This window comes from Catharus ustulatus, chromosome Z (assembly GCF_009819885.2).
Source record: "Catharus ustulatus isolate bCatUst1 chromosome Z, bCatUst1.pri.v2, whole genome shotgun sequence".
NCBI lineage: Eukaryota > Metazoa > Chordata > Aves > Passeriformes > Turdidae > Catharus > Catharus ustulatus.
In genome coordinates this window covers 9,598,236-9,622,999 of record NC_046262.2, presented here as the reverse complement: position 1 = coordinate 9,622,999, position 24,764 = coordinate 9,598,236, and the positions used below count along the sequence as shown (strand labels likewise).

General features: G+C 56.6%; 4 protein-coding genes across 7 annotated transcripts; 2 read left to right on the top strand and 2 right to left on the bottom strand.

Moving 5' to 3' along the window:
• Nucleotides 1–5,637: 5,637 nt before the first annotated feature.
• LOC117010753 lies at nucleotides 5,638–8,498 on the bottom strand. 4 transcript variants are annotated; one of them, XM_033085676.2, is made up of 8 exons: nucleotides 8,143–8,498; nucleotides 7,941–8,015; nucleotides 7,748–7,825; nucleotides 6,776–6,829; nucleotides 6,661–6,696; nucleotides 6,529–6,573; nucleotides 6,195–6,338; nucleotides 5,638–6,108 (listed from the first exon to the last, which is right to left on the bottom strand). In XM_033085676.2, exons 1-8 carry the CDS (start codon nucleotides 8,480–8,482, stop codon nucleotides 5,690–5,692), a joined length of 1,191 nt encoding a protein of 396 aa, XP_032941567.1. In that variant the 5' UTR covers nucleotides 8,483–8,498; the 3' UTR covers nucleotides 5,638–5,689. The 4 variants fall into 4 exon arrangements, with proteins under 4 accessions (XP_032941567.1, XP_032941566.1, XP_032941568.1 ...); XM_033085675.2 differs by having other exon boundaries at nucleotides 6,529–6,696; nucleotides 6,776–6,826; XM_033085677.2 differs by lacking the exons at nucleotides 7,748–7,825; nucleotides 7,941–8,015; nucleotides 8,143–8,498 and adding an exon at nucleotides 6,990–7,741 and having other exon boundaries at nucleotides 6,529–6,696.
• A 1,618-nt stretch (nucleotides 8,499–10,116) lies between these two features.
• Nucleotides 10,117–13,101, top strand: LOC117010595 (killer cell lectin-like receptor subfamily G member 1). Its single transcript, XM_033085229.1, has 6 exons — nucleotides 10,117–10,165; nucleotides 10,614–10,724; nucleotides 11,218–11,301; nucleotides 11,930–12,078; nucleotides 12,332–12,435; nucleotides 12,906–13,101. The coding sequence occupies exons 1-6, from the start codon at nucleotides 10,117–10,119 to the stop codon at nucleotides 13,099–13,101; spliced, it is 693 nt and encodes a 230-aa protein (XP_032941120.1).
• Nucleotides 13,102–14,413: 1,312 nt separating this feature from the next.
• Nucleotides 14,414–20,658, bottom strand: LOC117010550 (B-cell differentiation antigen CD72-like). The gene is made up of 6 exons (XM_033085081.1): nucleotides 19,095–20,658; nucleotides 18,915–19,016; nucleotides 17,585–17,920; nucleotides 17,307–17,455; nucleotides 17,008–17,102; nucleotides 14,414–16,680 (listed from the first exon to the last, which is right to left on the bottom strand). The coding sequence occupies exons 1-6, from the start codon at nucleotides 19,219–19,221 to the stop codon at nucleotides 16,533–16,535; spliced, it is 957 nt and encodes a 318-aa protein (XP_032940972.1). The 5' UTR covers nucleotides 19,222–20,658; the 3' UTR covers nucleotides 14,414–16,532.
• Nucleotides 20,484–24,716, top strand: LOC117010756 (B-cell differentiation antigen CD72-like). Its single transcript, XM_033085682.1, has 8 exons — nucleotides 20,484–20,550; nucleotides 20,746–20,981; nucleotides 21,098–21,441; nucleotides 21,928–22,242; nucleotides 22,500–22,648; nucleotides 22,977–23,128; nucleotides 24,034–24,201; nucleotides 24,530–24,716. The coding sequence occupies exons 2-7, from the start codon at nucleotides 20,890–20,892 to the stop codon at nucleotides 24,170–24,172; spliced, it is 1,191 nt and encodes a 396-aa protein (XP_032941573.1). The 5' UTR covers nucleotides 20,484–20,550; nucleotides 20,746–20,889; the 3' UTR covers nucleotides 24,173–24,201; nucleotides 24,530–24,716.
• The last annotated feature ends 48 nt before the right edge of the window (nucleotides 24,717–24,764 follow it).

Below are 24,764 nucleotides of genomic sequence, written 5' to 3'. Positions count from 1 at the left end.
ATCTACAGCCCACAGAGGGGTGATGCTGAAGGAGCAGCCTTGGCACATCCCGGCTGGTGAGCAGAGGAAGGGCTGCGATTGCAAGGACAAAGTCTACATGTACAAAATGCAGCTGCACTTGCTGTCAACTGGTAGGAAATTAAGGCAGTTGCTCTTGTGAGAAATCAGCCTTGCACCAACAGAAATCAAGCTGTTACACCAAATGCAATCGTGGATAAATTTATCTTAAGAAGCAAGCCTGCTGAGGAAGATAAAATCATGTTAGCAGAGGCTGAGAACATTGTCCATAGGATGCAAAGTCACTTTTCCCTTTATGGCTTGCAGATTAAAGTTTTCCCTTAAAAATAATTTTCCCCCACTCAAACACTACCACTAAAATTTCCCTCGAGTCCCAAATGCTAAACAATATGTTGTTATGTATGAACAGAGCTCTCAATGGGGACTGCATTAAAGAAATCACATTGAAGCTTCCTGTTTGACTGCGAGATGTGCCTGCAATGAGAGGAATATTACAGATTACTCTTACTTTACATAAATATGCTTCATCACCTCCACAGCTAAAACACAAGGCTCTGCATTTTGAAGAGGAATGTTGTTGGCTAAAATTAAATGGGCTTGGAACAAGTGCAATCCAGAGGCTCCTGGCTCAGCAGGAAGCGAGGTAAGTCCCTGAGGGCTCCGTGTGCCAAGTCCTCCTGAGAAGCTTTGCCCCAGGGCTTGCCTGCAGTCAGCAAATCTCCTGCCAGCACAACTACAAATCCCAGATGAGCCCATGAGGATTGTTGTTCTAATTAACTAATGAAGTAGTCTCCTGTTGGGAAGATGGATAATCTGAGCTGGAGGCTTCCTTCCTGTTGCGGGGAGGACCTGGAGCAACACCCACCTCCTCCCAAGGGACCTCATAAATGTTTGTACACCCCGAGGTTGTACTTGCTGCAGGGGGCTGCCCAGTGCTTCCAGACACGGCATCTCCCTGCACCCTGCCTTCAAACCCCTGTCTGACCCTGTCCTCTGTCTGGCAGGTCCAAAGGCAGCTTGGCTGCTCTCATCCCTGAGTTTTCACTTTGGTCTCATAATTTCCAGGCAAATCACAAGAGAAAAATTAATGTTTGAGGAGGGTGAAGTCTGTGCAGGATCTCCCTGAGCTGCAGCCATGCGCAGCACAGGAGGATCCACTTCAAAGGGAGGAGCCACTTCATTAAAAAAGAGGATAGGCTTTTGATATCAAGATAAACATCCTGATACACATCAAAGCATCTTCCTCTCCTTGTCCTTAGACACCCTCTCCTGCTTCACTTAAGTTCTGGATTTTGGAATTATACCTCTGCCTAATCCATACTGTGCAGCATCCCATCCGGATGGTTGGTCGGCGGGCTAGATTCTTGGTGCTCTTTTGTGATGTGTGAGACCTTCAGGTCACGTCCATGAGCCTAAACACTCTGCCATCGCCTTCTGTTCCACATATGAAGAACTAAGAGCTGCTGGTAAAAGTGATTCTATTTCAATTTTTTACGAAATAAAATGCAATACAGAAGGAGCCAAATGCCAGCTGGGTGGTCTGAGAGCCCAGTGGCATCCATCCCTCTGGACACCCTGCCTGAGTGGCTGCAGGCCCATCCCTGGCAGCAGGTTGGGCATCCACTAGCCTGGGAAAGAGAACTGAGGTGTTAACACCGACCACTGGCACAGGGAGAGGCATGAGGATGGAGGGGTGGTGTGTGCACAGGGTGGGAGTAACACCAGGAAGGTAAAGCTCTCTTTAATTATTTGGAGATTATGAGAAGGATTTCATAATGCTCAAGAGCTGTGTCCTGTTCCTAATGCCTCGTGCTTTTGCTGTGGCCAGGGGTTTTATGAGGGTGGCTTCAGAGCTCAGCTGCAGGGTGAGCTGTGGCCAGGGGGTCTGTGTACCCCTCACTGGGTCACCCCAAGCCTTGGGGCACTCTTTGGGACAGGAAAGAGAATTGGAGTGGCTGATGCAGAGGGGAAGACACAGGACTGAGCATTCAGCTATTAGCAGCAACTACAGACACAGCCCAAATCATCTCTCAGGGCTGTCATTTGGGTCATATTACCTGTACCCCAGGTTTGTGAGATGAGACTGAGCTCAAGTGGGCACAGATCATCACCTCCAGGTAACAGCATGCTGGCTGGGAGCAAGTACAGGGGCAAAGAGCTTGCTGCCACTGGCATTTATCAACTTCATTACTTCAATTCTTCTGGATATTAAACACCAGCTCTGGACTGGGGCAGGAGAGGCAGGAGGGAGAGGATCAGGAGAGGGGTACAGCTTTGACTTGTTCTAGAACGGGTTAAAAACAGGGAAAAATCCTCCCCTCAAGCCTCCACTATCCCAGAGATCCATTCTAGCTGCCCTGGCAGCTGGCTGTTAGGTTTCAGCTGCCCTGTGCAAGCTGTTTGTGTGACAGAGACAGAAGGAGTTGTATGCCCAGGCTGCCCAGAGCAGCATCCTCAAGGTCCCTGGACCGCCAGACAGTAACACTGAAATCCTGCTGAGGCATGCTGGTGCTTTCACTTGTATTTCTAGCCTGGAGAAAATCTTGCATAGCCCAGAAGAAGCCCATCCTTCTTTACTGTGTTCTCCTGGCTGTCACTCCAGCCCTGCAAGTGCACTTTGCATGTGTCTGGAGGCGGAGGGTCTCACCATGCAGGGCTTGTGATGGACACCTCCAGGAAAGGCTGCGTCCATCTCAGACCCTTCCACACCTGCATTCCCTTGTGCCAGCCCGTTACGCCTGCTGAAAACGCCACCTGCACTGCGTCCCAGGACTCGGGGCTCACTGGGAAGAGGCTGGGGTCCAGCCCTACTCCACCGCCCCTCCGGCACTGCCCGGAGCCCAGGCTGGAGGGGAGCAGGGAAGTCTGAGGAATGGGATGCTTTGCGGGCACAGTGCCACGTCCTGATCCTGGCAGGACACCGCACGCCCGCCCAGCAGCCCCTGTACGCAGGAGGCGGTGGGTGAAACAGAGCCCCAGGGACGTAGCCCTGGGTCAGCCCCTTGGCATGGCGGACCGCACCGGGTCTGCAATGCCCCAATCCCTGCGGGCCGGACCGGACTGGGCCGGACCGGACTCCGGACCCGCCCGCAAGAGCCCCGAGACAGCCCCGCCCGGCACGCCACGAAGCCCCGCCCTTGCCCCGCCCCTATCCCATACGGCCTCTGCGATTGGGTGGTGTGCCCGGTCAGACCCGCCCATATCTCCTTTCTGAGTTTCTATTGGCTGACGCGCTGTCACTCAATCCAGGCCACGCCCCTCGCGGACGGTCCGGCGGCCGCCTCCCGGAGGCGGCGATCCGGGACCTCACGCCGGACCGCGGTGCGTCTCCTTTGCACCGCTCTGCAGCGCCGCACCGCCGCCCTACTGCACCCCGGCACTCCTCACTGCATCCCTGCATTTCACTGCAACCCCCTGCGCCTCTCACTGCACCCCCTGCGCTCTTCAGTGCTGCTCACTGCATTTCGCTGCCCCTCCCTGCACCTCACTGCACCCCCCACTCCCCGCCACTGCCCCCTTCAATGCACCCCTCACTGCACCCCTCATTGTGACCCCCTGAACCTCTCACTGCACCCCATTGCACACTCCGTTGAAACTCCCGGTTCCCAGTATCTCACGTCGCTATGTGCCACCTGTACCTCCGGTGCTATCCATTATACCCTTGACCTGCAGCCCCCAGGACACCCCATGACCCCCCAGTCCCAGCTGCATCCCTCCTCAGCAGCCTGCCCGGTCCTGCATCCCCCTCTCAGAGCACCCCTCACCTCCTGCCAGGCACCTGCATGGAGAGAGGACAGCCTGCCCTACCACCCCAGCACCCCAGAGCTGAAGGAATGGTGCTGTGGTGTCCCAGGGCTGGAAGGAGCAGGTGTAAACTCAAGTGAGGGGCATGTCAGAATGGCAAGGAGCAAGCCAGGGTGTTGGGGAGTGTGGTGGGAAGACAGGGAACATAGGCTGATTGGGAGCACTACAGGGCAGTCAGTGGAATGGTGGGCAGAACAGCAAGGTAAGCGCGGAGTGTGGACAGCCACAGCCCAACCATTGCAACTTCACCAGTGCAAGCAGCAGGGCTCAGGAAGGGAGATCCCACCTTTCTCTTCTCTTTGCCCACCCCGATAGGTCCCAGGGAGGGAAATCTGGGGCAGAGATTTTTGCAGGCAGTGGCCCCATGACTGTGAGGCTTGGGGCCAGAGCTGCTGGCCAGCAGCCAGGTGGTTTCTGCTTCTGATTGGGAGCACAGAGGATGTTTTGTATGCAGTGGTGGAAGCATCGTGCCCACCAGGGCTGGCCCTGCTCCCAGCAGCCCCCGCAGACCCCAGCTCCCTGCCCACTGCATCACGAGGCCTCTGTGGCATGCCTTTCTCTCTGGCCCAGGGTGCACAGCTGGTATGGGATGAGGGACAGTGCCGGGGGGGGGGGGTCACAGGCTTTCCCAACACTAGCCACCCATGTTTCTCCCCTGCCAGATGATGTTTGGGCTGTGAGTTGTTGCTCACTGCTGCTGTGACACGTGCTGTCCCCCGCCACCTCACTCTTGGCCCTGTGACTGTGCCTCTGGTCCCTCTCCTCGTGGGATTGGCGACATGTGGGATTCTCCGGACAGCTGGCGTGTGCGCCTGGAAGATATGGGCTGCCCTAGCAAGCTCCTGGAAGATGGTGAGGCAGGCAATGGGCCAGGGTGTGCAGTGGGAAGGGCAGGAGTTCAGGGACATCTACCTGGGGAGCTAAAGGGACATGTACTGCAGCCTCATGCTGAAGGTCATGCATGGCATCCGGTCAATGGATCCAGCATCCATTCATCTTTAAGATGGAATGACAACTGCTTCGACATGGACATTCCCGCCTTCTTGGCTGGGCTTAATCTGGTATGGACTGCCCTCTACATGATCTCCTTTTACTTCTGGGAGAAGTGGCAGGCCACCTGCCAGCCCTCCAGAAAGTGGCATCTGGGATGGCAGGACCATTTTCATGATGTCTACACGCTGTGCTCTTCATCTCCCTAGATGTGGCAAGGAGATTCTGGAGGCAGACAGCACGTTGCCCCATCCCCATGCAGGACGTGGACAAACTGGTGAAGGCAGTGGGGTCCAGGCAAGAGTCAGAAGCTCTTTTCTAGGCACAATATGCCATGGCATGTCTGCAGCTACTGTTACCTGATGATGATCCACGTACTAAAGCAGGAAGATCCCTCCTGGAGCAGGGGGGTCCCACCTGAGTGTGTGGCAAGCCCACAGCATTGGCTGTGAAAGCCCCAGATTGTCCCCTGGAAGAAACCTGCCAAGGACCTGGACACTAGGAACCATGGCTGCTGCATACGCTGCTTCCCCAGCACAGCATCACCCACCCCTCTTCCCTTGGAGAAGGATGCAGCTCCTTCCTGGCCTCCACTCCTGGCAGCAGCACTGCTCTCCTCCACAGTCCAGCAGCACATCCCCCAGGAGGGCATGATACCCACCCCAGGTGCTGTTGTAAAGGGTAGAAAAATACATCTGCCCTGTGCTGTGTGGGTTGGGAGTTTCTCGGAGTCAGTAAATAGCTGAATTTCCCTCATACTCATCTCGAAAGTGAGAAGTGGAACATTCCCCAGAGAGGGGGAAAGAATTGGTCAATTGCCATTGCTGGTAGAAAAGCTATTTTTAATTTTATGAAAATGTCTCTCTAGTATAAACTTTCAAAATATCTGGAACCTCTGACGTAAAGATTTATGCCATGGCTTTGTAGCAATGTCGTTGCTCCTGGGGCCAGTAATGGTGGCACTCCCGGGGGGAATGCACCTGGCATCAGGGGACAGCTGAGGCTCCTCTTTCTGATCTGGAGAAGGGTGGGGAGCACCAGGGCAGCAGGGCACTCCAGAGCCACCTTCAAAATGGGGCACGTGGGGGACAGAGTGGCCAGTGGGGCCAGGATGGGTCTGTAGCAAGAGTTGGTGCAGGGTCTTGCCCACCTGCACGAGGCTGTGGGAGAGGAGGTGTAAGTGGGAGGCTGTATCGCTGGCCAGGCTTTCCAGTAGTGCCTGCTGCTGCCGTGACGTCTGCAGGATCTGCACCAGCACTTGCTGGATGTTCTGGAGCAAGCCCGTCACATCAGACCCTGCAGTTAGACAGAGGTCAGTGGCACCTCACTATAGCTCCAAGAGCTCCCTGTGAGGCTGTTGAGAAGCTGCAGGGAGCACCCACCATGCAGGCTTGTGTCTGATGCATCTTCACTGGCTGCTGGCTGCTCACTCATGGCTGCTGTCCCGTGGGAGCCTGTGGCTGCAGCAGCCAGTGGCAGCATTTGGTTTCCTCTTGCCATCCCCAGGGACGTCTCACCAGGAAAACCTGTCACGAAAGCTTGGCATGGAGGAAACAAGAAGAGTGATGGAGACACCCAAGCCCCAAATTTAGCCTGACTATGACACAGAGCCCTGGGAGGGCACTGCCTCTGGGAACCCAGGCCCTTCTCACTGGCAGGACAGGATGGAGCTGTGCCCTGGAGTACGAGGACTTGCTAAAAGCTGCAGACACTTACCAGCCTTTCCCTCAGCTCCTTCCTGCTTCAAGTCAGCATGATAGCCTGGAAGGAGAGCAGATACAGCCTGTGAGCTGCAGCCACCTCCTGCCCCAGGGCACACAAGCATGGTAGCCAGGGTATGGTACTCACCCAGGGGGGAGAGGGGAGGGAAGCACCCACTGGCGTCTGCAATGAGAACCATATGAGACCCTGCTTGTGGGGCTGAGGGGGTTTACTGGGCTGAGCAGGGCAAGGAAAGCCTTACATGGCATGGCAGAGGGTGTGGGTGGCACTCCAGTAATGTGGTCCCCATCAGCTGCTGAGAAGAAAGCAGAGAGGAGAGATACACCACCAGCCTGGGGTCTGCCCAGCTTGCCCTGGCCAGTCCCTCAGCCTGACATGCCCTAGCCACAGCTCCAGAGTGCCCTGCAGAGCCCCAAAGCATTTCAGAGCTAGGTACAAAAGCAGGAGTCACTCACCCACCACTGCAATGCAGCCACCTCTGGGCTGGAAGGCAGCAGCGGCGGGGCAGCGCACAGCAACGCTACACAACAGACTAGGACTGGAAGAGAAGGAGAATCCCACATCCACTTGAAACTGCAGGGGGAATTTGGGGAGACAGAAGGTAGTTACCCAGTGTGGGAAGATGGCTGTGGCACCCATGCAAGCCAGACTCAGGGATGTGTCCTGCATCACCTCAGTGCCAAATCCCTGGGAGTGTGAACAGGGAGGGGTGTGCAGGATACACACATGGGTGGGTTGGAGGGCGAGGGAACTGAAGGCAGCTCTGGCCCTCACACACAGCCCAAACTCATCTGAAGCTTTATGGTGTTCCTGGGCAAGTGAGGAGCCAGGAATTGCTGAAGGGAGTCACATGCCCTGCAATGCCACCAGCCACGAGGTCCCTGCGCTGTATCAGGGCCACTGTCCCTTCCAGACCTCTCGCCTCATGATCTGCCTCTGATCACAGGGCAGCTAGCAGCCTTGCCATGCCCTCAGGCTGAGATCCCCTCCTGCCCTATCCCAGCCAGCCCTACCCCCACATGCTCTGGGGCTGGTTTGGAGCCAAAGCCTGAGGAGACAGAAGTCCAAACACACCCATCATTGACCTTCCCGGCTGAGGAACATGTGATGGATGCCCTGATCCTCTTAGCGTCCCGTTCCCATCATGCTGGCATGGGTTTGGGTTGGAGCCGTGGCCATGCAGCTCAGGGCAGCAGGGCAGCTCAGTACTTACAACTCTTTGGCTCGTCCTTCGCACGTTGCAGCACCGGTGACAGCAGTGTGCTGGAAGTGTCCCCGCCAATGTCATGCTCTGCAGAAGGAGGTGAAGGGGTGCAGAAAAGAGCTTCAGTAACTGGGGGAAGAGCCGTGTCTGCCACCTCGCAGCCAGGACAAGCCCCAGTCCGGCTGCATGAGCCCGCGGATACCTGGTGGCTCTGGTGAGGATGGAGAGCGTGTGGCAAGGGCTGACCTGCACTTTCTGGAAGGCAGCTTCACCGGGTCTAAGGGAAGAGAAGACAATCAACAGACCCTGGGTGTCCATGCACCACCAGTGCTCCACCAGCGCTCCACCAGCACCCCATATCCGGCCACCCTTGCAAAGCCCACACACCCATCCCCGGTACCCACCTGGCATCCTCCTCTCGCGAAAGACGGGCTGCCCGGCCGCCTGCCAGATGCTCTTCACGGCTCGGTAGTGCGGCGGCAGCAGCAGGGCCAAGTGGTGTCCTGTCCTGCGGCGCCTCACCCGCTCCGAGTGGAAAGCCTGCTTGAGCGCCTTCCACTTGGACCGGCACTGGGCCACGCTGCGCTCGTAGCCGGCCTCGGCCAGACCCTGGGAGATCTCTCGCCAGAGCGCCTCGTTGGGTCGCGACGTGGAGGCCATGAGCAGCGCGGCGCCCCCCGAGCCCTCCACCAGCGACAGCAGGCTGCTGACCTCCGCCTGCGTCCAGGCTCGCCCGCGGGGCATGCTGCCGGGCCGAGCCGCGACCGCTCCCGAAGGAGGATCCCGGGAGGATGCCACGCCGGGGGCGGCACCGGGAGGCGCACCAGGAACCGCGCCGGGAGCTGCCGGGAGCCGCGCCGGGAGCTGCCGGGAGCCCCGCCGGGAGTCGCATCGAGCATGTGCAGCTCCGGGAGGAGACGCTGGGAAACGTAGTTCTGGACGAGATAGCCTCCCCCAGCGACAGCCGCCGGCTCGGAGCGGGGTCGTTGTCTGCCCGCAGGCTCCCGGGGGCTCGGAGGAGCTCTGCCGCTCCCCCATACGAGGGCACGGCAAGGGTGGCCATCACCGCAGCCCCGGAGGTTGGGGCAAGGGAAGGAGCACCGCAGCCCCACATTTTCCAGGGCTGAGATGCTGCTCCAGCCCCATGTAAAACAAGTGGCTTGTAAGCAAACACCCGGTGGCCTTGCTCCTTGGAGAGAGGGACATGGGAATGTGTCCTGTGCCCCAAGGATACCCAATCTTCCCGTGCAGTCCAAGGGCAGATCAGACCGAGAGAGCCACGCGTGTCGAACTTGGAGAAGAGAAGGTTCTGGGGAGACCTTAAGTAGCTTTCCAGTACCAGAAGGACTACTAGAGAGCTGGAGAGGGACTTTTTTGCAAGGGTGTGTAGTGATAGGAGGAGGAGGAGGAGGAGGAGGAGGAGGAATGGCTTCAGACTGTCAGAGGGCAAGTTTAGGTTAGATATTCATCATAGAATTGCAGCATATCCTGAGTTGGAAGGCACCCACTGGGATCATCAAAGTCCAGCTCCTGGACTTGCCCAGGACACCCCCAACAATCCCCCCATGTGCCTGAGAACATCGTCCGAGTACTTCCTGAGCTCTGTCAGTGCTGTGATCACTTCCCTGAGGAGGCTGTTCCAATGCCCAGCCACCCTCTGGGTGAAAAACCTTTCCCTAATATTTGTGCTAAACTTTTCCTGACACAGTTCCCTCAGGTCCTGTCACTGATCATCAGAGAGAAGACATCACTGTCTGCCCCTCTGCTTTCTCTTGTAGTCTGTGATGAAGTCTACCCTCAGTCTCTCTTCTCTGGGCTTGAGCAAACAAAGTGACCTCAGCTGCTTCCCATATGGCTTTTCCTGTTTTAGGAAGAAATTATTGCAAAGGTGATGAGGCACTGGCACAAGTTGCCCAGGGAAGCTGTTGATGCCCCATCCCTGGCAGTATTCAAAGCCAGATTGGATAGGGCTCTGAACCACCTGGTCTAGTGGAAGATGTCCCTGTCCTCAGCAGGGGATTTGGAATGAGATGACCTTTAAGGTCCTTTACAACTCCATGACCTGGCTGTCCAGCCCAGCTGTGGCTGCATGTTTGAGCCAGCAGCCATTCCCATTCTTGCTGCCCCAAAGCCAGGACTGTGAGGCTCCCTCCTGCTGGCATGCTGGGACATTGGGATGCTGGCCTCAACAGGGCTGCCCCTTGCCCCAAATGTCTGACAGTCCCACAACCCTCTGGGCTTTTGTTGCAGGTGGTGCCTCAGGGGACCCCACCAGGAAGTGACACTTTACATTTTGCATCACACCAGTCTGAGAAGTTGGGCTGGGAAAGGGTTTGCCACTGCCCCTGTTGGCTGCAGAGCAGGAGACATTGGAAGGGATGGAAGAGGGTGTCATGTATGCTGACCTGCGCTTTCCCCCCACTCCAGGTAATGGTCCCCCAACTCTTTCAATGGGTTCCCTGCCCTCCTGCAGCCCCTTGCCTTCCCCAGAAATGTCCTCCTAGACCTGCTCCCCCCACCTCCCTCTTTTTGGGTGTCCTTTCTCAAGCAGCTCCTCTCCAGCTCTGTTGCAGACTGCCTGCTCTCGGGGTGGGATGCAGGAGGGGCTCAAGGCCAGGACATGCCCACTGCATTCCCTTGCCAAGGCACAGACATTTCCCCTCTCTGCTCTCTCTGCCAAACATTGTAACATTATCTTCTTGTAAGAAGATAATTTCTAGGACAACAAAGCTGCTGCAAATAGGCTCTCCAGCGCTTTTTCCAGGCTCCCCCACTGTCTCTTGACATTCTACCTGGGATTCACAGACATTTTCTGGCTCAAGGTTCCCCACTGCTCCATCCCCACTCTCCAGTCTATGTTAACTCCTTTTCTCAGCTCCTCAGAAGCGAATGCGCCTGCCCTGGTCCTGGGTAGCCCTCAGCCTGGGTCTCCTCTCCCTGATGCTCCTGCTGGCACAAATCATCCTTGTCAGCCTGAGTTTCCACTGTAAGTACCAGCCATCCAGTGCCCAGATCTCTGCAGAGGGGGTCCTAGGGTCAGGGCTGGCATCATAGCACTTGTGTACTAACAGACTGAGCTGCAGCTTCCCCATGGAGTTGGGTCCTTCTGCTTGGGGCTGAGGGTATCTAGGGTTCTAGGGCAAGAAGATAAACTGGTGAGACAAGACACCATCTGCGTGGCTGGAAAAGGAAGCTGGGGCGACAGCGTGGGCTTGGGGAAAGACACTCCATCACATGGCAGTGAAAGAAAGGCAGGAGGGACAACGCTGATACTGAAACCGAAAGACAGCAGCGCTTTGCCTGAAAGCCTGTTGCATGGAAGTCTCCCAAGCAAAATCTAAAGGACCTTGGCAGGCTTGGTGTACCTAAAGGAAGGGACACCTCATCTGCATGAGGCTGTCCTGTGGGAGAGGACACTGGGTGCTGCTGGGAGCAGGAGCCCAGAGTTGCTGGGACATACCTGTGCTCTTCTGCTGTAGATTTAGTGCAACAACAAACAAGCTGCACACACGGTCTCTGGAGTATAGAAGAGAACCCCAGCTATGGGAAACAGACACTGGAAGGTAAGAGAACCTGGAGGGCTCCTGGATAAGGTTTGGAGGGGGCCCTATTGCTTCTTTCAAGCAGTAGGATCTGTCCATACTTGAGGATGTTTCCCTGAGCTCTATCCCTACATATTCCTTTGCCTTTACTGCCTGTCCCCTGGCTTGTGGCATGGAGAGCTGCCCCAGCACTGCTGAACAGGCTGAACAGCTGAGACCATCTTTAGAAGAGATGACCCCAGATGTCTCAGTGTTACCTGGGCATGCCACCAGCACCAGGATCACGGATGCCACCAGCATCCCTGTGCAGATGACATCAGCTTCTGATGCAGCTGAAACCTTACCTGAGTTCCCAGAACTTTGGAAATTGTGTTTGTGTCACCTCCCCAAACCTGCAGCTCCCTGCCCTGCTCAATGCCAGCACCTTCCTCTAACTAGCCTCTCTTCCCAGGGATCTGGGTCTGGAGGGTTGGAGCTGGGCTCCCTAGTGAGGGTTAGTGCAGAGTGGTCTCTGTGGGGCAGACACACAAACACAATGGGCTGGTTGGTGCATGACTGCCCACTGTCACTCTCCTGGTCCCTTGGGCTGGGGGCTGGTGGCAGCCCCTGCCAGCTGCCCCGTCCCACCCGCTGTGTTTCTGGTGTGCAGGGCAATGCCAATTTTGCCCGGTTGGCTGGCTCTGGGATGCGGGGCAGTGCTACTACTTCTCCTCTGCCAGAAAGAGCTGGGAGCAGAGCAGAGAGGACTGCTGCTCCAGAGGGGCACAGCTGGTCACCATCCAAGCCAACACCACCCTGGTGAGTGCACCCAGCCTGGCCTGCCCAGCTCCCTGTGACCATTGGGCTGTCCTGGTGACCGCCTCACAGTCCCTCAGCAGCCACCCACGCACTGCATTGTCTCAGCTTCCTGGCCCATGTGCCTAAAGCCTAGCAAAGCCTCCAGGTGGGGAGCTGGCAGTGCTGTGCCCATGCAGCACAGCCCCCATCACTGACTGTATGGCTGGGCTGGATGTCCCCCCAGGGGGCTCACATGGGTCCTCTCCTGTGTTAGGCTTTCCTGGTGCGCACAGCTAACATGGATGCCTTTCACGTGGGGCTGAGGCAGGACGGCATCAGGTCTGACTGGAGGTGGCTGGATGGCACCACACTGGAAGGGTGAGGCTATCAGCTTTTTCCCAGCTAGGTGTGCTGAGGGTCCAGCATCAAGGCTTGGGGTGGTGATGGGGACAGTCACACAGGGATGTGATCCATATTTTGGCCACCTCTTTTCTTCCTAGGATTGCATTGGGGCATTTTAGGGAAGGAGTGTTTTTAGCAGGAGCCTGACCCTGGTGCCCACACTCTTTCTGGGTGAGGGGCTGCAGGGGATCCCACAAAAGCAGGGTTTGGTTGGTGCTGAGCCCTGCTAGGACTGACCAGGAGGTACTTCATGAGTGATGGGGCTGGGGTTATCAGGGCATGTGGCCTAATTGGGAGGACTCTGGCAGGAGACTGCTCCCTGGAGAGGGTGGACTTTCCCCCACAGGATCCCTATGCAGTGTCTGGTCCCTGGCTGCAGGAGCTGCTGATGGGACAGCCTCAGTTCTTGCTGCCCATTCCATCTCAGCCCACTCTCTCCCTTGCAGGATCTTCCCAATCCAGCGCTACACCAGGTCTTTCCAGGCCTGTGGCAGGGTGTCAGGCTTGGGACTTTTAGGTGGTGCATGCACGGAAGCTCTCAGATGGGTCTGCAAGCAGAGGGCAGCCACCCTGCAGTGGCTCCAGTCCTCACCTCCTGCCTTCCTCTGGGGAAACACCACCTACAGCTGTGTGAGGCCCTGATGGCTGTGGCGACTCCCAGCCTGTGCCACCACCCTGTTCCCTGCCTGACCTCAATGCATGGCCATTCCCAGGCTCCGCTGCCTCCTGGCCCGGACCTCTTTACTCTCTGGAACTCTGCACTTTGCCAATAAATTCTGTCAATAAATGCAGCTAGCTGTGGGGTGTGGGGGTGGTAGGATGGAGGTGCATCCTCCAGCTCTCAGACTCAGCTGCATCACTGACAAGTGGGGAATTGCATCTGCTGCTCTGTGGCCAGGAGCCAGCATTGAGCCAGCAGAAATCCAAATATTCCCATGGGCAGTGGGAAGCAGCTCGTGTGCAGGCTGGCACAGGTCCTGTGAAAGCTCTAGGATTTCTGATCATGGTGTTTGCCTGGACTTTTGCTTCTTGGGGCATGCTGCTGAGAGACGACCCTTGGCCTCTGCAGTCCTGTGGAGGACTTGGGTTGGACAGCAGCTTGTTGCTGGTGCCTGCCTGGTCTGAAGATGTTCCAGCAAACACCCTCATTTGTTTTGAGGCTGGGTGGTGTGTGAGAGCCTAAAAGCCCTTCTAGGCCTTAATTTGGAGTTGTTTGGTCCCAGAGGCTGTTCTGGTATCGGTATAGACCACTGAGTTGTTCCAGCAGCCTGCAGCTCTGGCTTAGATCTGACTGGGACTCCCTCCCAGCACATGCAAAATACCAAGCCCCCACAGGCAGTGCAGCCTGTCAGCCTGAGCAGGACTGGGAGGGGGAAGGTGATGCGTGGGGAAGTGTAGCCCTGCTGTGGCCTGTATGCATGGTCTTGGGCTCTTCACAGCCTGGGGACCTGAACACAGAGGATGCTGAGCAGGAGGGAGTTCATTCACCCCCCAACCCCTAAAGTGAGAACATACGCAGGAAAGAACCCACTTTTTGCAAATAAAGCAACGCTTCTGCTTTTCTGTGTATGAAGATGTGTTTCCATGCTGTATGTTCTTAGCCACACTTTGCCACCTGACCACAATGGAAAAGGACAGGACTGGGTTCCTGGGCTGCTGCTGCCCAGCTGCCTGCATGGCCCTGAGTGTGGCCTAGACTGACCTGCAGTTTGCTGAGGCCCCTGCTTGCTGTCCCCACGTGCCCTGCAGACCCCAATGAGGATGGCATTCACTACAAGAACCTGCTGCTAGGGCTGGTGCTGACAGTGGCCAGCCTGGGTGGGAGCCCAGCTGCATCCACTGCCACAGGGATACCCCAGCACAGGATGAGCACTGGGTGATGGCAGTGGGACCATGGGGTGATGCCTATGAGCACTCATCTTGTTGCAGGTTTCCCATGGAAGAGTCTCAGATGTCTTGTTCCACAGAGCCATTTATTCACAGCACAGTAACACAGAAACAGCTCGAGATGGTTCCTCTGAGAAGGGATGCCCAACAAACAAACCCCTGGGCTTTTATCTCCTCAATGTCTTGCTTGTGCTCAAGCCTTGTTCCTCCTCCTCAGTTCTCTTTTCCTGCCCCATCTCTGTGTCCATCCACCTCGCTTTCATCACCCCTCTCTTTTGTTATCCAAAAGGTCAGCAATTCCTAGCTCCTGCTATGTCTCTGTGTCCATGTATCTGTCTGGCACCACTCATCTTCCTGCCCTTTGCTATCCCAAAGGTTGGCAGTTCACAGCCTCTTGCCTTGGGCTCGCACCCAGAGCTCAATCTGTGCTTCCATCTGCATCTCTAACTGCACTGGAGCAGAGGTATTCCTCAGCAAGGGGATGTCTGTGCCAGCCTTCCAGCTCACCTCTGCTGCCTTGCCCTGAGGGTGGTTTGGCGAAGGTAGGTAAGGTGGTGTCTCTGGTGTCCCTTTGAGGATTCTGTTAGTTTTCCTGGATGCCCCTTGCCTCTGCCACAATTCTTCTGCTGGCTCCTGTCTTGCCCTTTCTTGTACCTGCATCACCTTTCTCAAGCTGAGCTTTGTTGTCCCACCTTGATACCAGGAAGAAGATGTAGCACACCTCCTGGGCATGTGACCATCCAGTATGGATGGGGAAAGATGGGCAGGATTTACCAAGGGCAGGTGATACCTGTATGACCTGCCTGCTGCTGTGGGAACAATGGGCTATGGATAAGGGGAGAGCAATGGGGGACATTTATCATATCCCCCAAGGTTTTCCAGGTCCCTCTGGATGGCATCCTGTCCTTCAGGTGTGTCCTCACACCTCAGCTTGGTGTTGCCTGCAAACTTGGTGAGGGTGCAGTTGATCCCACTGCTCACGTTGTTGACAAAAGTACTAAATAACATTGGTCCCAAGGTGGATCCCTGAGCACCAACATTATCACCAGTGTCCACATCAGGACACTGAGCCCTTGACCACTGGATGCAGCTGTCCAACCTTACCCACTGAGCAGTTCACCCACTGGATCAATTTCTCTCAGATTTAGAGAGAGACTGTATTGGAGGCTTTATAGACGTCCAGACAGAAAACATGTGTAGCCCTCCCCTTGTCCAGTGCTGCAATTGCTCCATTGTAGGCCACTGGGATGGCCAGCACTGCTTCTGGACTTCTCCCCACATCCCATCTGGGTCCTGGACTAGGGTGTCTCATCACCCTCCTTTGGCAGATAAGGTCCTACCCATTCTTAGGGATCTTTCCCCCTTGCTGGCAGGGGGTCTCCCCTTTTCCCCATATTCCCAAGTATCCCCAGTGCTCCTTCCTCTCTCCCACTGTCTTGTCACCTCAGTTTTTTCAGGACCACCCTCATTTGCAGTTCCACTGCACCTCCCTTCTTTCCATGGTCTCAGGATTCCCACATTCACTTCCCATGGTCTTAGGGCTCTTCATTGCCCTTGTTTTCCTCCCATGGTTTCAGAGTTTCCTCATTCATCCACCATGTTCTCAAGGCTCCCCAGCACTCCCCTACTTCCTATATGGTCTCAGGGCATTTTTCTCATGGTGATAGCACCACTGTCAGCATCCTTTCCAGGCAGGACCCAGCCCAAAGCCCTGGGCAGGTGATAAAGGCAGAAGTAAGGGCAGGACAAGAGCTGTCAATGCTAAGAGAAGGGACAGGCTGTAAATCTGTAAGTGTGCCCAAAACGGATTGGTTGAGGACATCAGTGTATCATCCCCCAGCTCTAAAAAGATGCAAATGACAGATTCTGCTTCCCTTGGGTGACAAAGGGGCAGCCTTGGGGTAACAAAGAAGGTGGTAGCTGGGCTCTGCACTGGAGACCTGGATCAGAGCTGCACTGGCCACGGGGACATGCAGTGACACAGTACAAAGCAGTATAATATGTGTACGCATGAGTGTGGGAGACGGGAATAAGGTCTATTTTCCAAAATCCTTGCTTGAAAATAGAGACACTTTTCCCCAGCAGTTTTGCAATGCAATTGACACAAAATGTGCTCAGGGGACAGGATCTCATGTCTCAGGACAGCTCCTGCTCCCAAATCCAGTGATGGAGCGAAGTGGCAGCAGTCAGTCCTTGGCCAGAAAAGGAGGTCGGGTCTCAGATGCACTGCTCAGGTCTGGGGATTTCTCGCAGATCCACCGGAAGGTATTGTCACAAGAAAGACTCCACATTTCCCAGTTAACTACTGACCAGCACTCTGAATTATAGTATTTCCTAGGAAAGAGGGCACATCTCAGGGCAGCAGTGACAACCTCCTCACTGTGAACACCATCTCCCATAGATGCCAGTGCTGCTGGGGCAGACAAGGCACCTAGCACACAGATCAGCCTGAGGAAGTGTCACCTTCCTCCTGCTGCTCTTCTTCTCTGCCACTTGGATATTTGGCACTGCACCCCACAGCTTGGCCCTACCCTCACCTCCCTCCCTTGGGGAACTGCTCATGGGACCATAAATCCCCTTATTGGGGTGTCACAGGGGCAAAACAGCACCTTTCTAGTATGCAAAGGGGCAGGTGCTTGTGTCAAGGACTCCTGCACTTACCAGTGGTATTTGCCGTCTGTCCTTACAGGTCTCCAGTGCCCATAAGAAAATCTTCGTCCAATCCAGTACGTTGCATTAGACTCATGCACAAAATGCTAGGGTGGAGAGAAGCTGTCAACCACCTGCTTCATGACCAGCACTTGCTAGGGCTCGCTATGCTTCTCCCTTGAGACTGCCAGGATGGGGACCTGGGCCTCATGGTGCCCCTGTGGCACCTCCACAGATATTGCTGCAGGTGGCCCTGCAGGGCCCTGCCCATCCCCACCCTCCTGGGGTACCACAACCCCCCTGCTCTGTACCGGCACTGTCAATGGTGGCCACTTGTCTTGGACCAGCAGATCAGCAGATTGATTTTCGCAGTTTTCCCAGCTCTGCTGCCAGGTCTTTTTTGTCACCGAGATGTAGAGACACTTGCTCTTGTAGAGTACCCAGCCTGCAGGGCAGCAATCTGGGGGCAAGAGCACAGCTCAGGTACTCATCCTTCTATGGATACTTGGGAAGCTCAGCCTGGCTGAGTTCAGCTCCTGCATCTTCACAGCAGCAACATCACCCATGCCCCAACCCCATCAGGCTCTACCTGTGTTCACACATGCACGCAGGCTGCTCACAGTGCTCTCGCTGGTGTTGAGCCTCCCCTGTACCACCTGCATCTCCTCCTGCAGCACAGCCAGCTCCTCCAGGGTATGCCCCAGCTCAGAATTCCTTCTTTTCAGCTCAGAATTCCTTTTTTCCAGCTCCATCTGGGTGATGTTGTACTCATGCCATAGTCGCTGCAGCTCTCCTCTGGCCCGTGACAGCTCCAGTTGTGTCTGCTCCCGGCTCTGCTCCTGTGACCTCAGTGCCTGTGACAGGCGGCCCTGCTCGGTCGTGTGCTGCCGGGAGGCGTCCTGCAGGCTGCGGGAAACCTGCCAGTCTGGGGACAGGGCAGGTGAGCTGAGACATGGGCATGGGGCCCTGCCTGGGGCGTGGCTCTTGTGAGGGACAGTAGGGTCAGAGTATCTGGCTGTGGGTGGAGATTGTCCTGGGGGTGCCAGTGGGAAGGGAATGGAAGCCCCAATGGTGGCAAGGGGAGGGGAGACATTGGAAGACAGTGGGAGACTGTGGGAAGACAAGGAGAGTCAATGAGAAGGCAGTGGAAGGCAGTGGGAGGTGATGGGAAGCAGTGGGAGGATTTGAGGACAGTGGGAGGCAATGGGAAAGCAGTGGGAGGATTTGAGGGCAGTGGGAGGCAATGGGAAAGCAGTGGGAGGATTTGAGGGCAGTGGGAGGCAATGGGAAGGCAGCGGAACAGAGTGGGAGGCAGTGGGAGGCAATGGGAAGGCAATGGGAGGATTTGGGTGCAGTGGGAGGGCAGTGGGAGGCAACGGGCGACAGTGGGAAGAAAATGGGAAGGAAATGGGAGGCAGTGGGAAGGCAGCAGGCGGCGGTGGGAATAAAATGGGGAAGCAATGTAAAACAGTGGGAAGTAAGTAGGAGGGAATGGGAGGTAGTGATGGGGAGGCAGTCAGAGGGATTAGGAGGCAATGGGAGGGAGTAGTAGGCAGTGGGAGGAAATGGCAGGCAATGGGAGGGAGTGGGGAAGTGGGAGTGGGAATGGGCTTCGGAATGGGAAGACACTGGGGCAAATGGAAGGTAGTGATAGAGAGCGGGAGGCAGTGTGAGAGATTGGGAAGCAGCGGAAGGCAGTGAGATGGCAGTGGAATAGATTAGGGGACACAAGGGGAGGAAATGGGAGGCAGTGGTAGGCAGTGGGAGGCAGCTCGTGGTGGCCATGCAAGAGCCCCGGACCCCAGTCCCAGGCACCCTCCTGCCTGCCATCGCCCCGCAGCCAGTCCCTCGCCCAGCCCCACGCCCGCTCCCGGTGCTGCCCTCCCGGTGCCCCCACCCCGCGGCAGTCACCGACTCACAGCAAGCGCCCAGGGCCACGACGGCCACCAGCAGCAGCAGCAGCAGGAGCAGGCTGGCTGCCAGCAGCGCTGTGGGGTCGCGCCATCGCCGGGTCCAGCGCCCTGCAAGAGAGGAGCACCTGCAGGCATCGCCCCGTGGTCCCCTGCCACCACCCTGCGCCGGGGCATCCCCGCTCCCACCTGGGCTGGGCGCTGCCGTCACCGGCCCCAGCGGCACGTTCTCGTAGGGACTGTCATCGTCGTCGGGGACGGTGGGTGAGGGGCCCGCGGCAAACTTCAGGTCGGCATAGACCACGCTCTGGGCCATGCCCCGGGCGGCCCGATGCCCCTGCACACTCTGCCCCGCTTCAAAGGGAAAATGCAGCTGGTTTCTGCAGAAGCAGAAGTGTGCTGAGGTGCAGCGGAGGGGAAAGGACGGCCACAGCACCGGCGCCCTGCCATTGGCCAGGCATCATCATCTTTTTCCCCTCAACGCACCGAAACTGCTCAGTGTCCCCTGGGATGGCATAGGGGCGGTGCAGCTCGGGGCTGGAGCATGGGGCACAGTTGTAGGACTCAGCCTACAGAGAATTCATCAAATTCCCTAGGGCAGGGGAGAGCAGGTCTGGATTCCAACTGGGAACAGGTAGCCCTGCTGCTGACTCCATCCAGGGTGGAGATTCCCTCTTCTTAGTGGTCTGCTTCAGGATCTGAGCATCACTGCCCTAACACCTAAAAGGGACTTCCACATTGCAGCATGAGCTTTCACTTCTCCTCTCACCATGGCCACATCTCTCTACTCTGCCAGCAAGTATATGGAAAGCCACATCCCAGACACAGAAGGGTTATGACCCATTGCTCTCCTTTTTCTCCAGGCTAGCTCTTCCTAGCATTAGGAGGTACACTGGGCAGTCACCCAATAAATCCCACGGCCTTTCCCCTGCATGTCCTCCCTAGTCTGGGCCCCTGCATGCCTGGGCAGACATGCTCCATTTTCTTTATCAATCTTTAGCCGTCTAAACCTCCTTCCTCTCCCCTTTGAAACTGGCTTTGATTTTTTTCCCTTTCTCCACTGGTGAAGAACTTCCCTTGCTCTTGCAGAGATGATGGACGGTGGCTTTATAACACTGTGCTCCACCAGCACCACTGTGCACCTCCAGTGCTGTCCCAGGGAATGGCTGTGTCAAGATGTGCCCATTTGGCCATCTGGAGGACAGTGGGAAGCAATGGCAAGGCAGTGGAATGGAGCGGGAGGCAGTAGCAGGCAATGGGAAGCAGTGGGAGGGTTTGGGGGTAGCCCTTCTGAAACCTGCCCTTCTCTGGATGCACTTCAGTAGAGACCTTTGAGATGCTGAGGACCTGGAGGGACCAAGAAGAACATGTGAGTGCTGGGACTGTGGTCTTGGGAAGGGAAGGCAAAGGGGATGCCACTGATTTTTGTAACTCATTGGAGCAATGCCAAAGCTGGGGTCTTCTTTGAGGGGACCAGGGAAGGGGTAAGAAGTGGAACAAAATACATCATGGGGAAATTTCCATTCTCAGAGGCTGGGAGGAGAAATCTCTATCTGTGAAGAACTCCATGGAGCTGTCCACAATTTGCTTTACTGGGCAATTTGCTCCTGTATTCAAGATTGCCCAGCTCTGCCCTGGCTCTCCAGTAAGCCCAGGGATTTGGGTCTATCTTTTGCTCTGCCACTGCTGTGACATCTGTCTGTGCTGCCCTCACCCTGCCCTGTGCCTAGGGGGACCATGAACACTTTTAGGGCGTGGGAGGGGACAGGCCAGTGTTTCTGGGACCAATGAGAGGGTGCTGGTCCTTGCAGACGTGCCTCACTAGTCCCATCTGCTACAGTGCAGAGCAAACTTCTGCTTCTGCGGATGCTGGCTGCACCTCTGAGAGACAGCGCGATCAGTGGGAACAGGGACATCTCAGAAAGGCATCCCAAGGGGAGAGCAGGAGCCAGCAAGGCTCAGGGCTCGCCCAGTGTTCGCCCACATGGCCCAGCTTTATGCTGACCTGAGGTTTGCCAAAGTGATGGGGGGCCAGAGCACAGCCAGCCAGGCACTGGAGGCAGGTGAGAGCCTGCGGTCCCTGCCACGCTGTCCCTGCCATGCCTGACCCCATGGCCTCAGCTGCTCTCCCCTGCCTTCCTCCAACAGCCTTCGGCATAAATGAGGCAGAGAGCCCCTATGATAACACTCAGCCTGCGCTGGCAGAGCAGGATGCGGATGGACCAGAGCCCGGCCCAGGTGAGTATCCAGCTGGATTCCAGCAGACCCAGGGTGATCCTGGTGTGGGTTGTGGGTGGTGTTTTGGAGCCCTCCCACTCCCATCACTCACACCATACCACCTGTGCTGTCATGCCACCTGTCTCCTGCCAGTACCAAGGAAGGAGGTCTGGGGGCTGTCAGGGATTTTCCAGCTCTTTAGGTAAGGTCTGTTGTCTGTTGTGTCATGCAGCATGCTGGTCCCGTCGGTGGTGCATCCCTGTGGGTCTGCTGGCAATCTTCCTGCTGCTGGTGGCCACTGTGGCCCTGGGGGCTTGCTGTGAGTTGGGGTACTGTGAACATCTGGGGCAGGGAGTGGTTGGGTCAGGGAGGCATCTGGCTGGGGTGAGCACTGTGGGCGAATAGAGACATGCTCATGCACACTCACTGCTGAGTTCCTCTGCCCTGTCTGCCACAAGCTGGTCTATATCCTGCACACATCCCTCGTACCCCATTTCCCTCCCATCATCCATCTTTCTCTCTATTTCTGCTCCTTTTCTTTCCCATCCTGGCATTGCCCAGCCTCATATTGCTGCACCTTCCCTGCCCTTAACCTCCCTGCCCTTAGGGAGGTGTCTTCTCCTACACCCCTTCTTGCCTTGCCCTGCTCTCCCCTGCCAGATCCTGCCCAACCCTTAACCGTACACATCCCTGCCTCCCTCCTGTCCTTTCCCACTTGTCATGGATAATTCCCCGTCTTGCCCTGCCCATCTCACCTGCCCGAACTGCCCCATGCCATATCTCAGCTCACCCACTCTGTCCCCAGACTGGCAGGTCACCCGCAGCCTGCGGGACACCTCGCTCGAGCACGCGTCCGAGCAGGGCCGCCTGTCGCAGGAGCTGAGGGTACGGGAGCAGAGCCTGGAGCAGACACAACTGGAGTTGGCATGGGCCAGAGAAGAGCTGCAGCGAGCATGGCGTGAGGGCAACATCACCCAGATGGAGCTGGACAGAGTGAACGTGGAGCTGCGTCGTGTCACGGGGGTCCTGGGCAAGACAGAGAGGGAGGTGCAGGAGGTGCAGGGGAGGCTCAACAACAGTGAGAGCACCGTGGCCCTGCTGCGCTCCTGCACAGCTATAGGTAGGGTGATGATGGAGGGGGTGCTCCAGGTGACTGGCACCCCTCAGCAGGGGCCGAGGGGCAAGTACTGGCTTTTTTGACCACATGATGGGGACAGGGTGTCCAAGGGCTGAAGCTATGCCTGAAGCAGGCAGTTCTTGTGATGTCTGCTGGGAAGATGTGGGGCTGTTCCTTGTTATTCCCCAGGGCATTTGTGGCTGGGCAAGCCTCTGATGAGACCCTGAGCGTGGACCCCTGAGCTGTGCCCCTACCCACAGATTGCTGCCCTTCGGGCTGGCTGCTGTACAGGGGCAAGTGCCTCTTCATCTCCTCGGAGAAGAAGACATGGGAAGACAGCAGAGATGAGTGTGAGAAGACATATTCTCAGCTTCTGGTCACCAAATCCTGGAGTCGCTGGACTGTACCGGTAGGGTGCTGGGGAGCTGAGGGCAGGAGGTAGTGTATCCAGCCATGGGGTCCCCAGATGGGCTAGCACAGTTCTGGGGGCCTCCTGTCCTGCCTAAACACTGGAAGGTGCAAGGGTGCTCTCTGGAGCACATGGCTGGCAGTTGACATGGGATAGAAAAGCTCTGGCAGCTCTGGATGTTTCCCAAGCTGGATCAGGGCACCAGGGCTGCTGAGTTGTCCTGCCTCAAGGAACTCCAGCCTCAGGGGCTCCTTGGGGACATGATCACCCTGCACTACATAGGTGCCATGGAATAAAACATGGAAAAGCACATTTTCTTCTTCCCCAGACCTTCCTGAAGAATGCAGATGTCCCATACTGGATTGGATTGCAGAAGGGCAGTTTTCCGTGGTACGACTATGGCTGGCTGGAGGAAGATGACCCGGACAGTGAAGGGGGCTCCGAGGCCTGGTTCTGGGTGGATGGCTCCCTTTATGAAAGGTACATGGCAGCACTGCCTCTTGCCAAAACTCCCATCCTCTGGCATGACTCGAGTAAGCATTTTAAATCCCAACAGTACCCAGTTACAGGCACAGGGCATGGGAATCAAAGAGCATCAGAGCAGCAGGGACTGAGGGAAGGTGGGTGCAGTGGTGTGATGAGATGCTCAGAGGACACGCAAATGGAAAGCCAGGACTCAGGGGGATGGGTAAAAGGCAGAGCATGTGAAGCAGGAGGTAGCAAGAGTGGACAGAAGAAACCCCAAATTTTATCTGGGGTCTTGGCAAAGTGTTTGAGCACCTCCATCCCCTGTATGCTTTCTTGATTCCTCTCCAAAGGGAGCTCAAGCCTTCCTGTCTGTGGAGAGTCCTGGGCTTCTCCCTGCCACGTGCACCACCTCCTCAGCTTGCTGCTGCTTCCTCTTGCAGTGTCTGAGAGCACTGGGGAGGAACAAACCTGTCTGGCCATGTTCTGAGTACCTGGCCCTCCATCCTCAGCCCTCCCACAGCAGCTGCATCCAAAGCAGACCCAGGGCTCAGGACAGCTCCTCTGGTCATCCATGTGCCTTCAGGGAGGACCTGGCTCTCCCCACTGCAGCCATGGAACAACCCCCAGCAGCAGGGCTGAGAGGGGGGCCTCAAGCTGAGGCCTCAGGCTGAGAGGGGTGTCGCAAGCACTGCAAACCTTTTACCGTGTTTCTCAGCCTGCCCGAGGAACCAGGGATGCATCAGCTGAGCCTTCAGCCAGTGAAATCAGTAGGGAAGGACTGGGGGATTCCCCTTTGACTGCAGCATCCAACCCCTCCTCTGCCAGTGCACAAAAACGAGTTGTCAGCAGCTGCAGCTGCCTCAACAGGGTTTGTAGAAAGAACATGTCCGTGCTTGATGTGTTGTTTCCCCATTCAGGCCCTGGCAGTCAAAATCAAATGGAACCTGCGCCATAATAAGCCGTGGGAGCATCAAACCTGCCCAGTGCACTGGTCCCAGTGATCTGCACCTCTGGATCTGTGAGAAGGCAGCAGGGCCAAGCCTCCCTTTCAAGTGAGGATGGCTGCTGGCCCCAGCACTGCTTCGGTGAGTCCTGCTGAGTCAGAGACACATGGGCTCTGTGGGGTGTGCCTGGGGGAAAGCAGGGAGCCTGCAGCTCTGTCTGGGGCATGTTGACACCCTCCTTTGGAAAGGGAGAGGAATCAGTTCCCTCCCTGTGCTGGATGGAGGCTGCCTCCATCTCTTTGCTGTCATGCATGTCCTGGGTCTGAACGCTTCCCCTGAAGCCGTGGCTCAGCAAAAAGGCAAGATGGGGGAAAACCCTTGGCAAGGTGCTTTCCCAGCCCTGTTGCACGTGGTGGAGGGTGGGCAGCATCTCATCCTCACCTTCACCGTCCTCTGCTTTCCCTTGCAGCACCTGCACCCTGCACCGCCTCTGCTTCAGCCTTGCTGTGTCCCTGCCCCAGGACTTCCCATCCATTCCAGCCAACCACTTCCCTCTCCCAGCCCGCTGCCCCTGGGCCACCACTGATGCCCAGTGGCCCATTGCCTCCAGCTGCCGTGCTTTGGCTCAGTGGTAGAGGCTCCACAGCTGACCCCACACCTGCATGGGACACTCTGGGCTTTCCTGAGCACAACAGCTAGTGGGC